At 40.7% G+C, this 17,121-nt stretch overlaps 1 protein-coding gene and 1 long non-coding RNA gene across 2 annotated transcripts in view; one reads left to right on the plus strand and one right to left on the minus strand.

The window, feature by feature from the left end:
• Window positions 1-215: 215 nt before the first annotated feature.
• LOC311261952 lies at window positions 216-2,029 on the minus strand. Its single transcript, XR_014623189.1, has 3 exons — window positions 1,938-2,029; window positions 968-1,068; window positions 216-720 (listed from the first exon to the last, which is right to left on the minus strand). It is a non-coding gene; the product is annotated as an uncharacterized lncRNA (long non-coding RNA).
• Window positions 2,030-2,137: 108 nt separating this feature from the next.
• Window positions 2,138-17,121, plus strand: part of rasgef1ba (RasGEF domain family, member 1Ba) — a 110,332-nt gene continuing 95,348 nt past the window's right edge. The window contains exon 1 of the mRNA XM_084360985.1: window positions 2,138-2,327. Coding sequence (XP_084217111.1) covers window positions 2,259-2,327 — 69 coding nt within the window. The 5' untranslated portion in view covers window positions 2,138-2,258. The remainder of the gene's footprint in view (window positions 2,328-17,121) is intronic.

Consider the following 17,121-nt stretch of genomic DNA (forward strand, 5'->3'; position numbering starts at 1 on the left):
GAGTCATTTGGCTCGGTGTCCACAGTCATTTAGTAGGTGGAAGATAGTCCCTCCAGATAGACGTGATAGATGGAAGCCATTACAGGTCCGTCAATTATGAAGCGCTATGGAGACGGAAATAGTAACACAATGCAGAAGGTGTAAAGAACGTCGGATGAAGTGAGACAGAAATCTTTCTCACAGTCGATTTAATTGGAAACAACTGTTGCGCTAATTGTCCTGCAATTTGTCTTGGTGACGCTGGTGCAGGGACATTTTGACCCTGACGGACATTGTACAAGGTGAACAAGACCTCATTACGCCTACAAAGGGTCATTACGAGACATACAAGTGGACATGGACAACAAACGTTGTGCACCACTCTGGACTACCAGTACACTGCATCTGTGAGCACTCAAGAAATATAAAAGTAATACAGCAGAAAACATAAGAGAAGCAGACGCAGTGGTGACCAGCTCCTCAGCAGAGATGCAGGGCTGAAGATTATTATCCAACTGTCTTTCAGTCTCTTGAATTTTGCAGAGCGACCTGATTCTTTGCTCCAACTCAGCGATCCTCTCGCTGAGACAGAAGCAGCTCTCGCAGCCTGACGTGGGGGTAAGTGGGGACATATTATTTCTTGACCGTGCACTCAGTTTGTCTCACTGATCACTCAAAATCCAGATATCCGGGGACTACAATTCTTCATCCAGATAAAAGATATTATTTAAAGCGTCCAACCTTTAAAAGAAGCAGAGTAAAAAGTAGCTTAAAACTAGTAAAAGTTAGATTCATGTATGTACAGTAAATTGAAGTGATTGCAAAAAAGAAAAGACTGAAAAATTGAGAAATAACAGTCAGAAACAACATCTAAAGTCTCCAGTATAGCATCCATTGTGTGTGTTTGCTACGTCATTTCATCTTTGGTACTGTGTTGTTCTCTCCAATGTGTTAATTTTCCCCAAAATAAGTCCTTCTAGAAAACCACCTTTTCTGCCTTTCCTCCTCTCCCTCACGTTTCCTCTTCAGACTTCATGATCCCTCGTCGACCTCCGCCGTCCCTGTCAGAACAGTTACATTCGCTGTCCTCTGTGGCGCAAGAAGAGACAAGAGGTGCCAGAGTTTTATTCACTTACATCTATTCAGTTTGACAACATCATGCGGCCTGGACCTTGACCTCTCTCACTCTGACAAGAAATGTGTACGACTCACACAGTGCCCAGGAGACAAAATGAGAATCCTTGACAGTTGAGAGAGAGAGAGAGATAGGGGTGGGGACAGGAAGTAAAGGGAAGATGCTTGACAGAATAAGAGCATACCTGGGGAGCAGGAGCAGCATTTGAACAGACGGCTGCTGCATTTCAGAGAAGTGTTGGATCAAATAATATCTATATTTTAAGAAAAATGTTTGAAATGAACTGAGACTGAAGTGCTTCAAAACCCAGTTGCTACAGGATATCCTTTGGGTGACCTGGGTGTAATTTAATCCAGTCAAACAGTCAAAACCACCATCACTTGTTTAACTTGACTGGATGTTTCTAACGCTTTGGATGGTTGGGGTGGCTGTGGCTCAGGTGGTAGAGCGGCGTGAGGTGAACCAGGGCGATACTAACTTCCCGTTTAGTATCGTAATTAAAATAAATAATTCCTGCAGCACTCAGACAAAAAAATGTGATGAAAAACATTTTTTAAAAATTTGGAAAAAAACCAAAAAACTTTCTAAAAAGAATTGGACAGTATTAACAGTAAATTAGTTAACTGATAAGAGAAAGTCCAACAGAAGATGCAACTCCAGACTAAAAAACAACAGTAAAACTGCAAATTCAAACCAAGAACTACAACTTCACAGCATCAGATATAAACTGAGAGTTATAAGTGCAAGTGAGCATTTTCTGCAGGAGCAGCTCGTCGGCCCGCCCACTCCCCCTCTGCCCGGCCCCACCTGCATGAGTCCTCACCGCTGCTGATGGTAATTTCACCGACACAGGATTTGTTGGTTTGGAGGCGACCGCTACAGGCTTGAAGCTCCACATCCAGCGGCTGCACTGGGCTGTGTTGGCGGGTAGTTTGCACCTCTCTTCCTGCTCCTCTCCGGGGTTTGTTCGGGCAGCTGTGGGGGGGGAAAAAAGGAAAGACGGGAGGGATGCGCGCAGGGTCCTTGAACGCCACAAAGAAGTTGACGAGGCTGATTGGAAGAGGACTCTCCTGTTGATTCAGCTCTTCTTCTTTCCACCCCGCACGTTTCAGGAGTATCACAGGAGCGCACTTCTCACCTCTATATGGCAAAGTTCCTGGCTGAATTACTGGGATGCACACTTCCAGACAAGGGCACTCCACCTTTGTTCGAGGTAAGGACGCACTGAAATGCACTTAATAGACAATACAGCATGGATTTATGATCTGATACCTTATGGAGAGTTTGTATTCATGGAGCTGCCTGTTCACCGCATGAATTCTCTATGGCAACAGGAGGCTGAGGCTTTGTTCATCAATATGATTGACAGTTGCTATGCTGTAAAGCACTTCATTAACACTGATCCCTGCGGCTCCAGCTTTTAAAAAAAATAACATTGGGATCTGCCCCGTGCACACTCACCGTTTCATACGGTGACAAGATGCTTATCCAGCGCGCTGCAGGCTGCGGATTAATGCGCATTATTTGCGTCTTTACGCTCACGGAAAATCACTGCAATATTCCTAAAGTATCAGCTTATGGTTTATCTCTGGTGCTCATAATGAGTTTGTAATGACCTTGTCTTACTTTGTGGTGTTTTTGGAATCTCCTCTTCTGTCGCTGTGTGGCAGAGTAACCAGCCAAAACATACTGATGCATGATTATAGACACTGTGGTGGTTTTACGCTGTAAGTCGAGCTGCATGTGGTGCCAGTCAGTGGTATTTCCTAAGAAGTGGCTGAGACTCAAATGCTGCTCCTATTTGGGTCACTGTGCCACACACTGTGCCACACACATACACACACACACACACACACACACACACACACACACACACACACACTCTGAACCTGTTGCCTGAGGACGCTTCACATATTTTCAGCTCTACACGGATTGATGGACAAATCTGCAGTGAAGTAACTGGGTTTTAACCAGAAAATGTTTTTAGCCAAACTTTTTGTCCCATGTCAGATGGTTCTCTGCAGGACTGTGGTTGTGTCATGAAGTTATACAGCGAGCAGGCGCTGAAAGGGCTCCTTACTTAAAGGGGCAATTTGGAGACCATGGCCGGATTAAAAGATGAACTTACATTTCAGGAGAGTGTGAAAAAACAACAGTGTCGATGTTATGTCAAAGATGTCTATGTACTGTGTTGGAGTACACTGAAGTTAGCATGCTAACCAGTTATCCCTGCCACGTCCTGTTTTATAAGCTAAAACCACTTTTCCTTTTTTCCCCCCAGCTCTTTTGGCCTCACCCAGTCAAACTGAGCCGTACTGATTTGTTTTCTGTCAGTTTTATTGAACCGAGTTGAGCCCAGCCGTGCCCACGATGCTGATGTCTGGAGAACTGTGACCAACCTGTGTATAAAACTGTGTATACGCAATTTTAAAATTGCTGTAAGAAGTCTTGTGAATTGAGGAAACAAATGAGTTTGTCTGACTTTTGATCAGTTGCCCCCAAAAGAGAAGTGTCCTTTAAGCCTTTCAGCATCTCTGCTATGGTCTAAAATCTGTGGCATAAAGTGATGTTCACACTTGCCCCTGACCCTAAGTGTCAAGTGCATGTGTGTCAGCCTCTCCATGGGTGTTGACGCGGTGTTCGATAGAAACATCGCCGTGGCAGATTTTACAGCCCCTTCCTTAAAACTTTATCTAAGAAACGTGGATTCTTCTCTCTAGGGCGTCTGAATTTCGTTTAAACATTCTTTCTCCTCTTCATTTCTCTGTGCTTTTCTTCCTCGCTGAGGAGGATGAGGCATAACAGTACAGGAGACTACAGGCAGTACAGAGCCAGAGACAGGTTATGATCACTAAAAGGCGAAAAGTGTGAAAAATTGGGCAGAATTCCACCCGGGGAGGAAACTGGGAGAGGGCAATGAAAAACAGGAGTCTAGCTGGAAAATCAGAAGGTTTAGGCAACTAAAATGGTCTTTTTCATATTATTTGATGCATTCCTTGGCCAGCACCTCTCTGTCAAGAAAGATATTCATGTTATTTATTCATCATTATTATGAATTTAAAGGTCACAGTCACAGATTGTTGTTACCAAAGAATGAGGTAACATGGACGAATGGGGATAAAGAGACACAGAAAATAAACAGATTAGGTGTGTTGCATGTTGTTGTGTAATAATGTGACATTTATGTCCGCCTCATTGAAGAAAATGTCCCAAAGAGGAACCACAATTCATCTTTGCGTCTGTGATTTTCGTCTTGGTTTAAAAACGGGACCTGACGTGCATTGCATAACATCAGCTAAGCTATAAATGAAAAACTGTTAGATTTTATTCTCATCACACACACACACACACACACACACACACACACACACACACACACACACACACACACACACCAGCCGTAATCCAGCACCACCACATGATTGTTAATCCATCAGGCATCATCTCAATCTGCCTAACACACACTGTGTGTGAGTCACGTATTAAATCATCTCAGAAATGTGTCAGAGAGGATCATCGTAGTAACTTCTGGGAAAATAAAATGATGACCTGCCCTGTTCGGCTTTACCGGGGACAAAGATTAGATTCACAGACTGTTACGTAAAGCCTGATTTCCAATTCCACCTTAAAACTTGAACCTATTGAATAGATGCACCTCTGACTGCAGGCAGCAGGCAGCACAGTTTTGCTCTAGGTAGAGACGAGTAGAAGCGACAGATCTGAGGATTTGTTGCCAGATGAATACGAGGGGTCATTATATAATTATTGAGATTGGAAAGCGCAAAAGCCTGTTTTCTAGACAATTATGTTAATTTTTCACAGGGCTACATCTCCCACCTGCTTTCTCCTTTCAGTTCTCTCTACATCAATATTGCTGTATTTTTGCGCCACTCATCAAAGTCTAAAGCAGCCGTTGCCTTTTGGCCTTTGAGAAACTTCATCTTAAATAAAACTCTAACTTGAGCTTTAAATGCCACCTTACCAAGACGAACAGGGTCGCTGCTAAAGCACCAGCTCCAGGCTGATAGCACGAGAAGACACACAGGCTGAGTCACGAGCAGTGCTACTAAGTGTTACTGTAAACTGGTTAAAACGAAGAATAATGACGTTATCAGGGTTATCTCGGATTATACTTCCCATGCCTTTTTTCCCCCCTTTTTTTTCTAGAGAAAACATTCACAAACCCTCAACATGGAGACTGAAAGACTTTAGCCAATTTCTACCATAAGGTGATTCATAGCGTCAGGGTGTCTCTTCCTCCGCTGCTTTGATTTTGATCATTCTTTTTCTTTTTTGCCTGTTGTGAATCCCCATAAAGACGAGACAAGACTAAATCACAGAGGCATTCTTTTAACTTAGGTTTGAGGATTATTTTCCTCTTGTTTTCCTTACATGGCACATGTCTGCTGATAATGGCGCTAGTTTTCTAAGTGAAACGTAATATTTTAGAAAGATTACAAGGAGAAAAGGCAGAGGGCAGATGGTGAGGAAGTGAGGTTCAAGTTCTCAAGAGATATAGTGCCATAGTGTTTCTACAGAAGCAGCACACCACTCTACCAGTGGTTCATGTAACATTTACTGTCTTTATCTTAAAGGAAGCTTTGCTTTATTTGCATTAATGATAGTGAATCTTTGTTTAATCACAAAGTAGGGTTGACTTCCATTGTGTTGAATAGAAAATCAAGTTGCAGCTGTTGCTGGATAAACATATGTTGTTTATTAAAGCTGACTGTGCTGTTTTGCTGCAACTGAGCTGTGACTATGCATCAGCAAATGTAAATGTTTTTTAGGCTTTTAAAGTGAAAATAAAACGGGTGACAAAGTTTATTTGCATTTTCCTTTTCGGCTTTATCATTTGTAAATCACAGCTGTCAGACCTAGGTTGATAGATTTCTATGAAAACACTCCTGTCGTCTAAAATGTGAGCTTGTGTTTCATCAAACCCAGCCTTCTTTGACTCACTGTTATAGACGTTTCCCTGTCTCTTTGTCGTGTGCTCACTTTCTTCCGTGCGCTTTGCCACATTTCTCCCTTCATGTTCTTTCTCTCTCAGCTTGCAGACTCGTCATTCACTCACGTACTGTCTGTTGCCGCTGCCAGGCCTCCCCTCTCTCTCCTCTCTCTCTCCCTCTTTATTCTCTGCAGCCTTTAAGCGCAGCTTTATTCAAGACGAGGGAGCTTGTTTTTCAAGCGGTATGCGGTTTTCAAAGGGCAAAGAAAAAGATTAACATCACTGTACTCTCAAGGCCTGTCTGCGCGTTTGAAAAGATGCCTGCGCAAGTTTCAGAGAAATCCAAAGCAGCGGTTTTTCAAGGGAGGAAATTTGTATGTTCAGTGTGTTGCCATGGAAAACTCAAGTGTGTACAGTTTTTCATTGAGCAGAAACCACAAAAGTAACTTTCGTAAATACCTGCTTTTGTTCTACGTACGGACATGTTCATCCAGAAGCAGGCTTGGGGAGAAAAGGAATACATGTAACAGGATTACGTATTTACCGTACAAAAACGCTAACTGTATTCCGGTAAGACATTCAGTAAGTAGGGGGATTACTATCAGGATTACAATTTTAAAATAAAGAATGATGTCTCACATAACATCCCTCTGGTCTTGAGTGAAACCAGATCCACAAGTGTGTATTCTTATAGAAGACACACTCGTTAGTAAGATCACATAAAAGTCATGTTATTGGTTATGTTCTCTTGTCTGTTTGCATATGATGTAATCCAGTAGTAATGGAAAGTAATTAAGTTACATAACTTTAATATTGTGATACTTGGATTACATTACTGTCTACATTTTAACAGGTTAATAGTAACTATCAGAATACATTTCTAAAATAACCTCCCCAATCATAGGCGGCCTCAGGATGTTTGAGGGGAAGGGGCGAAAAAAATACAAACTCATTCCACTTTTCCAACACATCAGACATCACTAAACTGTCAAATATAATCATCAGGGATGATGTGTTGCATAACTGTCTGCTCTGGGTCCAGAGAGGTTATTTTTTATGTGTGTGTGTGTGTGTTAATGTATTCAGAAGACGAGGACGCACAGTGCAACAGGGCATCATGTTCCCTGTAATTAAATTCTAATGCTTCATCTGTTGAGATTAATTTTGTTTATGATGTTTATGCCAATAAATATGCTTTTGTAATTATTTGTGACAAATCAAGGCTGCAGAAGCATGTTGCTGAATATGAATCGAGTGGTTATGGCTAGAAAATAAGGGGGACAGCTGCTGGAATATCAATTGGACACAACAACAACAACAACAACAACAACAACAACCTTTCCACCACAAACCACCATCACCACCACTTAGTTGTCAGTTGTTTTCTGTTCCTCTTTCTCTATAACACATAATCTTCCACACCATACAGATACAGATGTACAATTTGATTTATTATGTATGTTAATACAGCATTTTTTTCATTGTTTCTTTTGAATACAATGAAGGAATACTAGTTAATCGCCATCGCGGATGGTGTCATTCTCTCGGACAGATTAAAAAATGTATGAAATGCTAAAATGGGCCACCAAATACTTGGCCTCCTCGATTGAAGTCTATGTGTGGGAAACACTCCAATTACTACTGATCACAAACCAACAGTCTGTGCGAGTGTTTGCACAGTATGTATTTTCATGACGAGATGTGACCGTTTGCACAATGACTCGTGTATTTGTGTGTGTATCTGCATAAGCCTTCAGACATGAGTGTCAGCCGCCCTTTGTGTATCTGAGCAAAAAGCTAGTGAAAATATCTGTTAAGTGTGGAAGTTTGCAGGCATTCATGCGTTTGTTTGTACCATTGCAAGTCGGTTTTTGTGACTGCGTGAGAGCGGGGAGGACGAAAGAGAGAAAAGGAAAGTATTTGGCAAGCAGAAAAGAAAGCCAAAGAATAGGGAGAGCCAAGGTAGTCTTAAAAATAAAAATGTTAAAAGCTCCTATCACTATGACAACCATTGAAATGGCTGAATGAGGCAGACACGACACAGCTTCCACTCAGATAAGGTCGATGACTTTGAGTTGATGTTTCCTCATCGCTTAAGATGCAATACGTAAGAATTTAAGTTTACATCATTCAATTATTAGCCCAAATTATCAACAAAATATGAAGAAATAACTGTTTTGCTGTTATATCAAAGGCATCTTTGTACTGTGTGACTGAGATATCTACTTAATTAGCATGCTAACCAGCCAGCCCCGGCCCGTCCTGTCGCATAATACAACTCCGACTTCCCTGTCCAGACCATAGCTGCACAGCTAACTGAGCTAACTATCGTACGGCAGCTACGGTTAGCAGCGATTACTCTGGCGATATGTTGCCCCTTGTTTGTTTGGAGTATGAATTCGACAAGTTTTATTGTTTTCTACATATTGTCTGTTAATTAATACAATCTGTGGTAAACAGGGTGACATTGTGCAACATTAGAGTCCGCAACACAAAGGCATAATAAGTATAGTTTATTTGAGTTTAAATAACAAGCGTGTCTCACAGTGCTTTAAAATGTGTACCGCATATGATACCTTCAATTTGGATAAACTCCACTGTTGCATAATATTTACAATGTAAAAAGGTGCGATATGTAAAAATTTGCCAAGTATTGACTTCATACCAATCGAAGGCAGCTTATTACCAGAAAAACTGCTAACTACGGCTAATTACAGCTGCCATTAGCTAGTTAGCCACGTTATCTCAGTAAGCCATGCGGTTAACGGTCCAGACTGCTAGCTTGAAGTGGTATTCGAGGGTCGAAGGACAGAGGGTGTCGTCTCTGTACAGATTGTAAAGCCCTCTGAGGCAAACTGTGATTTGTGAATTTGGGCTATACAAATAAAATTTGATTTGATTTGATTTGATTTGGTATTATGAAAAAGGACGGGCTTGGGCTAGCTGGTTAGCATGCTAACTCTAGTAGTATCTCTGCAACAAAATACATAGACATCTTTGATATAATGTCAAAACTATTTTTCTCTGCACATGCTATTGAGAATTTTAGGTAATTTTTGAATGCAGTGATATAAAATTCTTACATATTGCACCTTTTAAAAAACAAAATTATACTATACAGTCAAGAGCTAAAAAAAGAGATACAATAGAAATGTAGTAGAAAATCAATTCTTTAGACATTGGTGACATGTAAAACAGTTCAGTTCATTCAGCACATTTACATCACTTTAAGGGTCGTAGTTGAGTTTGTTTTATTGTCAGATCTTGTAGAGTAAAAAGAGTTGAGCTTCTCTGCTGTAAATCATCAACACAGATGGACACGACAGTATGGGGTGAGGCACAGATCATGTTTTACTGCCGTTCTTCTGTGTTTCAGAGAGGGCTATCATCCCAGGAAGTCGATCCATCATCCCGACAGCCCCTTCTGTATGAAGTTGATGCTTATATAAAGAGCATATAGGGAAGAATAGGAACAGACCTGTGTGTAATTGTTGTAATCAGTCTTTCAGGTGGCAGAAGACAGGAAGTAATTTTATGAACAAAGTTTTATTAACTAAACTTGACTTCAGATTTTGTACAGATATAATACCTTGCATTAAATAATGAGCTTCAGAGGTGCTGTTAGGTGGATTTTGTTCCTGTTGGACAGAGCCAGGCGAACTGTGTGCCACTCTTTTCGAGTCTTTGTGCTAGGCTAAGCTAATCGGCAAAGATGAGAGGGGAATACACCTTTTCATCTAAGTAAAAGAGCATTTTCCAAATATTTGAGGTACCTTTTAAAATAGTAGTTGAAGACAATATTTGGAAAAATTGTGTAAGTCATTACGAGTTGCAAAGCACAGCTCTTTGTCTGAAGTAACTGGCTGTAGCTACTTTTGGAGGGGAGCTGCTACCTGCAGTTGGTTTTGTACGTGTGATCGAGGAGAAGTCTAGACAGATTTGTGTCATTCAGTGTGTGTGTGTGTGTGTGTGTGTGTGTGTGTAAAATGTCTCCTGGTTTACAATGTATTTTATAGCTGCAGCTGCCTCACCTGTCATGAAATGTGTCATAAGAAAAGAGGTTTCTGTGGGGTTGTGATCAGGAGATCTGAGTGAGGAAGAGAATCCAAAAGCACAGCAGGATCCACCATGTAATGACACTACTGTATATGAAGGCATCCATGTGTATATGACAGAGCTACACATACAAACACACACACGAATGCAGTCTGTTGATGTGTCCATGAGCAACACAGTTGGACTACACAGATCCAACCGTGTAGCAAGATGTGTGTGGATGTGTGTATGTGGTTTCCCCGTATGTGAGTCTGTATAATCAGGACCAGAGCGTCTTGTCTGAGCCAGTTGCAGAAGAGAGTTATTCAGCAGTAGGTCCCTTTTATAGTGAGTTGTCAGTCAAACCAAACTGCTAATCAGGGAGGTTTTTTTCCTTCCTGGCAGAGGGATGACTGTGTTGATGAAGACTGTTATCAGAGCCTCCTTTCCCTTCATGGCAAACAGCTGTGCTTCCTCTAAATGTGCCAAACACAAGGGTGACCAGCTTTCCCTTTATCCACAGCTATTTGTGGTCAATTATCAACCACCACGGCTGAATGGTAAAGCCCATCCGGAAGTCCCTGAAGATACAGTTTCACTAATAGCTGCTGGATATCAGCTCTAAGAAAAGTGAACAGAAATCAATAAAACTCCCAACTTTCCCAGAAGATGTAACTCTTCTCCAAAAACTAGGATTTCAAAGGCTATTTCGACTTCTTTTAATGGGCCTTGGAAGCAATTTTGAAAATTATTGCACTTAGAGGATATTAAAAGCCTAAAAAAGTAAATTTTTGGGCAAGGATTGCCTTGGTTGACAGGCTGCCAGACTGGCAAACCTCAGCTTCAGATAAGATACACCATCTTACCAAGATTTGGATTTTCTGGCTGGAAAAACTGGCAATGTAGCAAGTGGTAAGCATCCTCCCAGACACAGAGAAGTAACATACAGTATATGGATGCCCATTTTCGCCAATTATGGAAAAAAAAAAAACAAAAAAAACAAACGCTTTATAAACAAAAACGATCATTTTCGTAATTGAGATCTTTTTATTGATATAAAACATTGTTGTAACTTGGAATGACTTGTTTAAATTATAAGACACAACAATATGTCATTATATATGAAGAGAACTAAGTTTTTGCATTCCTTTCCATGAAACGTGTTATTTTTAATATCAGGACTTGTATTCCACAAAAACAAACACTTGCAAACAAATACAAAGTTGTGCTTGCACAGATGTATTGACACCTGACGGTAATAACTAATCAGCAATAAGGGATGCAAATTTTAAAACATTTCTTTAAATGTTGTAACCGGCTGCCTTAACAATTGATTAACGGTTAATCATTAATAATATATTAAATATGTTGAATGTTTTTCCTTGTTTCTACCACAGACATGATCTGTTAAAAAAACAAGTAATTTACGAGATACTTTCAATAACCTTCATGAAATTCTGTGTAATAATGTTGGCACAAAAAGTCATAACTGGTGAAAATTACTACGATAGTCACATTCTATGTTTTTATGTATATGTGAAGCTGGTGCTTGTCGTTAGTATGAATGAAAAGAACCTTTCCCAGGATGCACTCCTCTACATATTTCTGTCAATATATAACTTAACTTAACCTCCTCACTGTAGTGATAGTTTAACCACAAGGGGGCGGTGTGCTACATATAACCAAGTGCAGCTCACTGGTAAACTGATGTCAGTATGTGGTCCAGAGTGAGAGTGAGGAGGGGAGGGACTGTGATTTCTCCACTGACTCATAAAAACTACCATCGCACCTCCTTATTATTGATCCATCTCATATCAAGCACAACCCTTGATATGAGGAGAGACAGTGAATTATTGTTCTACTGATGGTAAAAATATTACCTAAATTAAAAGCTGATGCCATGCAACTTTTGGAGGGGGTGTTAAAATGCTTGAATAAATTCACATGAACACAAACAGAGTCTTTACTGCACTTGCAAACAGAAAAAAGCATGTTTTATATTATCTTATGTGATGATTTAGGATGAATTAAGAATATCAAAGCCTCAATCTGTAGAAAAATCATGCAGCTATGTCGCAAGAATAACAACCTGTTCTTGTCTTAGAGGTCAGTTTTTGACATGGTTTTGTTGAAGGTGTAAAAAATCCTCTATTACATTGCTGGCTCAAAACACATGCATTGAACAATAATTGAGAGTATGTGAAGCTGTTAGAAATCGAATCCTTAGTCAACTTGCCTGGTAGAACATGCAAAATACAACCCCTTATCATATCTGTGTGAACATGACAGGGGAGTGGATAAGGAAAGGAGGAAAGGAAGGGAAGGGCAGAGCGAAGGAACCACTGGGGGTTAGTCATTGTGGGGCTCTGCAGGGAACAGAGCGATGAGGAGTTTCACACGGCAGTTTTGGGCGTCACCAGCTGTCAGTTATTGTATAAGCAGTATGTTACTGTGGCTGGTCATACATGCTTGACATCATGTATGTTTCATTTATTTGACCCTCCAGCGAGGAAAGGTCAAATAAACTTCTGCAAACACGGATCAAGGACTCTAAAGTGTATGTGTGTTCTTGTGCTGCTATCCTTGTGAGGACTTTGGGTTTTAGACATCAAGAGTGAGGACTTCACAGAGTGAGGACATTTGTCAGGTCATTTCTCCTTCAAATGGTTGAGATTCGATTTAGGAGTTAAGGTTGGATTTTCATTGAAGTTTGGCATCCCAGCGTGTTTTGACGCGTACCACATGGCTGCAGTGTCCCCGATTTGATTCTAATATAGCAATATGTAAGAATTGTCCACCTGAATTCATACTCAAAACAAACAGGGGGTAGTTTATCACCAGGGTAACTGCTAACTGCTGCTAACTGTAGCTGCCCTTTGCTAGTTAGCTCGGTTGACCGTTTATCCAGCGGTCTGGACTGGGAAATAATACAAAATACACACCAAATTATACAATTTATTTCCCATTGAATGCATTAGTGTAAAATCACCTGAAACTAAGAATATTTGTTTTTTTGTTACCTTAGAGTCTTTTGCTTATACAGAAGGAACAGGTCTTCTTCCACTGAGTCCACAAAGTTGCACCGCCATGTTCCCACAGTAGTCCAGAAAAGACAAACCAAACGGTGGCTTCAGAGAGCCTTCCACATTTTGGTTGGTTGGCAATCTGGCAATCACATAAGTCAGCCACACAGGACCTTTAGGAGAAGTGGTAATCGTGATCATCAGATGCAACACACACTAACTCCAATCACCTGCCAAAAATAATCATGTGTTTTCAGGTAAGTTTAATATCTCTATTAATAATCTCTGATTTGTATGACACAGTAGTCCTCTTGTATACCCACAGGCAGGACAACATAAAGACATGCACTGAAAACTGCAACTTGATCATGTCCTCGATACAAAATGCAGAACAAATTCTAATCTGCAAAATCCACACTGACAATTCCACCAAAATCAAAGAAGAAATGTGATAAATTTCATGATCGCATCCACCCACAAGGCAGTTTTCACCTCATTAGCTTAACTTTCTGCTTTCAGCAGGCACTTTTTATGTTTTTATAAAATTGCCTTAATTGCCTTTTCTTGAAGTTATTCTAAAAGACATAACTTCAACTCATTGGTGTGAGTTTACAAGAATCAATAAATCAACTTACAGTAACTTGACGGCAGCTTTGAGAATATTCTCCATCGCTGGTGGAGACTGGTGGACCTTGCTTTGATGTTTTTAATCAGTTCTGTAGCTCAAGTTCAAAGGAGAGAAGTAAAGTTGGTGGAATGAAAAAGCCAGACAGATGATGCACTATATGCTCAACATACTCTGTAAGGATGGCAGGAATGTCTCCCTCCATTGTTCAATAGTTACTCTGTAAACATTAGGCGACTTGATGGAGTGAGACAGATTTCATTCAGGGGGAATCTCTGCTAGATTTCTCTTCCAGTACAACATGCATTTTAACTCTGTGCAAATATGCTTTTGGCTGCAGTTTGATTCAAGGAGAGTCATTCACATGAATAGCAATGAGATGTTCTGGATGCGCTCTGCATTCAGGAGGAGGATACCCCCTGCCATTCGCATGCACACAACAGTGTCTCATACAGTACACACTCAGGCTCATCGGTAGTCACACACATACATACACACACAGCCATTTGCTGATAAAACTATTGCATACACATGTGCATATTAATAGCAGCTCGAGTCTTGAATCACTTTTCACACGGTGACTGTTGTGCAGAGTGAGATTCAGGGGTGGAGAGGGGTGTTGTACAAAACCACAAAAACTTGCATGTTCTTGTGACTCGACACACATTCTGCACCCAGCTACAGCAGATCATAACACTCAGTTATGAGTATAAGCTGCAGTCTGATGTTTATTTGCGCTAACAAGCGTTGGCCAAACAGTACAACCCTGTCCAAACGTGCCTTTCTTGTCAGCCGCAGAGGGTCTCAGTTACTGGACAGCTCTGCGAGGAATTCACAGAGGAAGCAGAGGCCTTAAGTGTGAAGCCGGTTCAACATTCCCAGGATATATATTTTTTTCTCTTATCTGGCTTCACCAACTCTAACAATCACGATCACGCTAAGCAGTCACGCAAAGCTGGTTATCAACTCGATAAGTCAACTCAGGTTTTCCACATCTAGCCATGAGTACGTTCACATAAAGGGCGAGGTGTCTGAAAAGTTCATGAAAATCATTGAATATAATGAATAAATATATTATATTATTATAAAGAAGAGCTATTTGACAAATGGAGCAAGTTAAGTACATCCAGGTTAAAAACACACAATCACAGCCACTGGTGTGAGCGTAATGCACAATACACATGGAAATATATATTTGAACATTTTGATGTTAAATGAAAATTATTTGTCTTGTGATATGTAATAAGAAGGGTGACATGCAGGAAAATAAATATCAAAACACAATGCAGTACATAAATGACAATTACAACAGCCCCCTTAGTTCTTACTTGGTTTTCTCGGCTCGGTACTGAACGACCCAAGGCCTGGCACCAGTCCACGACCCAGTGGTTGGGAACTCCTGCTCTAGATGCCTCTAAAACACCCTGAGCCCACAGCTGGTTACAGCTGCCAAAGTGCAGAAGGGCAGCTGATAAAAAATTCCCGACTGTGTGAATGTGTAAAATTATGTATCCCATTAAATGATTGTGTTGCTTAGATGTATTCTTATTTTTATGACAGTTTTTTTCAGCTGCAACTCCCGTGGTGTCAAACAGACTCGGGAACAAAAAAATAGACATAAAAACAGTCTATTAGTCTGAACCGTACGACCTCGACAGTGGCTACGTCTGTATGACTTCACACACACAAAAACACTTATCGGCATTGTCTGTTTGTGTCAATAAACCCATGTGACCAAACCCTATCAGCGCTGACGTGAATGCTGTTAGTCAACACTGTTAAGAGGTCACCGAGTTGAAATTGACCCCCCCCACACAGGACCAACCGTGACCCTGTTGACGCCTCATACCTCATTAATACAGTGATGCACTGAGGTCCCATGTGACCTTTATACACACACTCTCGCTCTCTCACACACACATTACTGCATCTGACCTTCCACAGCGGTCGAGCACTTTTCCTGATGAGCCTGTGTGACCCACTGAACTGGCTCACCTGCGGGGGTGAGGGGGGTTCAGCAGTGAAGGGTCACCGGGGTCGTCGAGGTTAGATCGGTTGATTCGAAATGACAGACATAGACTTCGACTGCTGCAGGATCCCAGACAAACTGCTGAAGTGGATTAAATGTGGTCTCATTATCAGATTCCTCAATGCATTGGTGTGTAGGCTGTATCTAAACTATAAGCACCTTGAGAAACCAAAATATACAAAGTGGGGAAACTGATCCTGTTATACCTGCCAAACAAAGTTCGAAGGTCAAGGTTAAAGTCATTTAAGTGGCATGATGTAGTTTATGAGAATAAATTCAAATTCAGAATTTTAATATTTACAATATTAATGAGGTAATAATACAAACGTAGAAAAAGTTATTGTTTCCATAACTGAATAAACAAGCTGTTCTCTGAGGAAAATAAGGTCCCAAGAACACTGTTTGAAGCGAGAAAGGTGGCAGGGTCCGCCACATATACACAAAGTAAAACTGTTGTCCTATATGGTCAGTTTGTTTATCCATTTATTTAGTTATGAAAACAAAGAGAGTTTGTTTATTTGGTTTGTTTAAGCATAACAAAAATCAGTCAATGAAGATATTTCTCCTCAGATAAAAATTTCTTCACCAAAACTGCATAGTGCACCTTTAATCTAAAAAGAAATGATGGATATTACACCGAATCCATTCTAACCAACCACTGCTCACTAAGGGATAAAAGGTCTTAAAAAAATAACCTTAAACGAACATTTCCTCACAAACTTCTTCTTGTTCTGTCTGATCCCTTGAGTGAAAACAAAGTGAGAATCCAACAGAAAGAAGAACAATATGTTTTCAACTCTGTCAATTGGTTGTTTTCTTTGTCTGTGACCAATATAGAAAAACCCGGACATGTTCACGCTCCCAAGAGAAAGAAACCAATTGATTTCAGAGATGCTGCGACCTTCCCTCCACTTTTCACTTTTGTAATGAGTGTTTCTCCTGACCTGACTGCCACAGAGACCATAAAATTGGTGCACACATTCACACCCCTGACAGGAAGAAATGCAGTGGTTACCTTGCGGCCTTCAGGCCAAACTGTATCCATCCAAACATTGGCTACCCTGTTCTCTCATCCATCCACTGGTGGAGTTGAATATTACATCTAACCTGGGAGATTATTGAGCCTTGATGATCTTCACTCTTTTGAGCTGATTTGACATGACTGACACAACTCCATCTTCAACTGTTTTTTACATAACCCTGGGGCACCAGGGACACTTGTTCATTAACCCAAACTACATGTCCAAGAGAAACAAATCAATTTAAACTAATGTGAACATAAGAGTCAGCAGTTACACCTGCCTGGTCAGACATTTGGCTTAAAATATAATATATAAGATGTTT

The sequence above is a fragment of the Pagrus pagrus genome, assembly GCF_965226575.1.
Source record: "Pagrus pagrus genome assembly, chromosome: 8".
NCBI classification, from domain to species: domain Eukaryota; kingdom Metazoa; phylum Chordata; class Actinopteri; order Spariformes; family Sparidae; genus Pagrus; species Pagrus pagrus.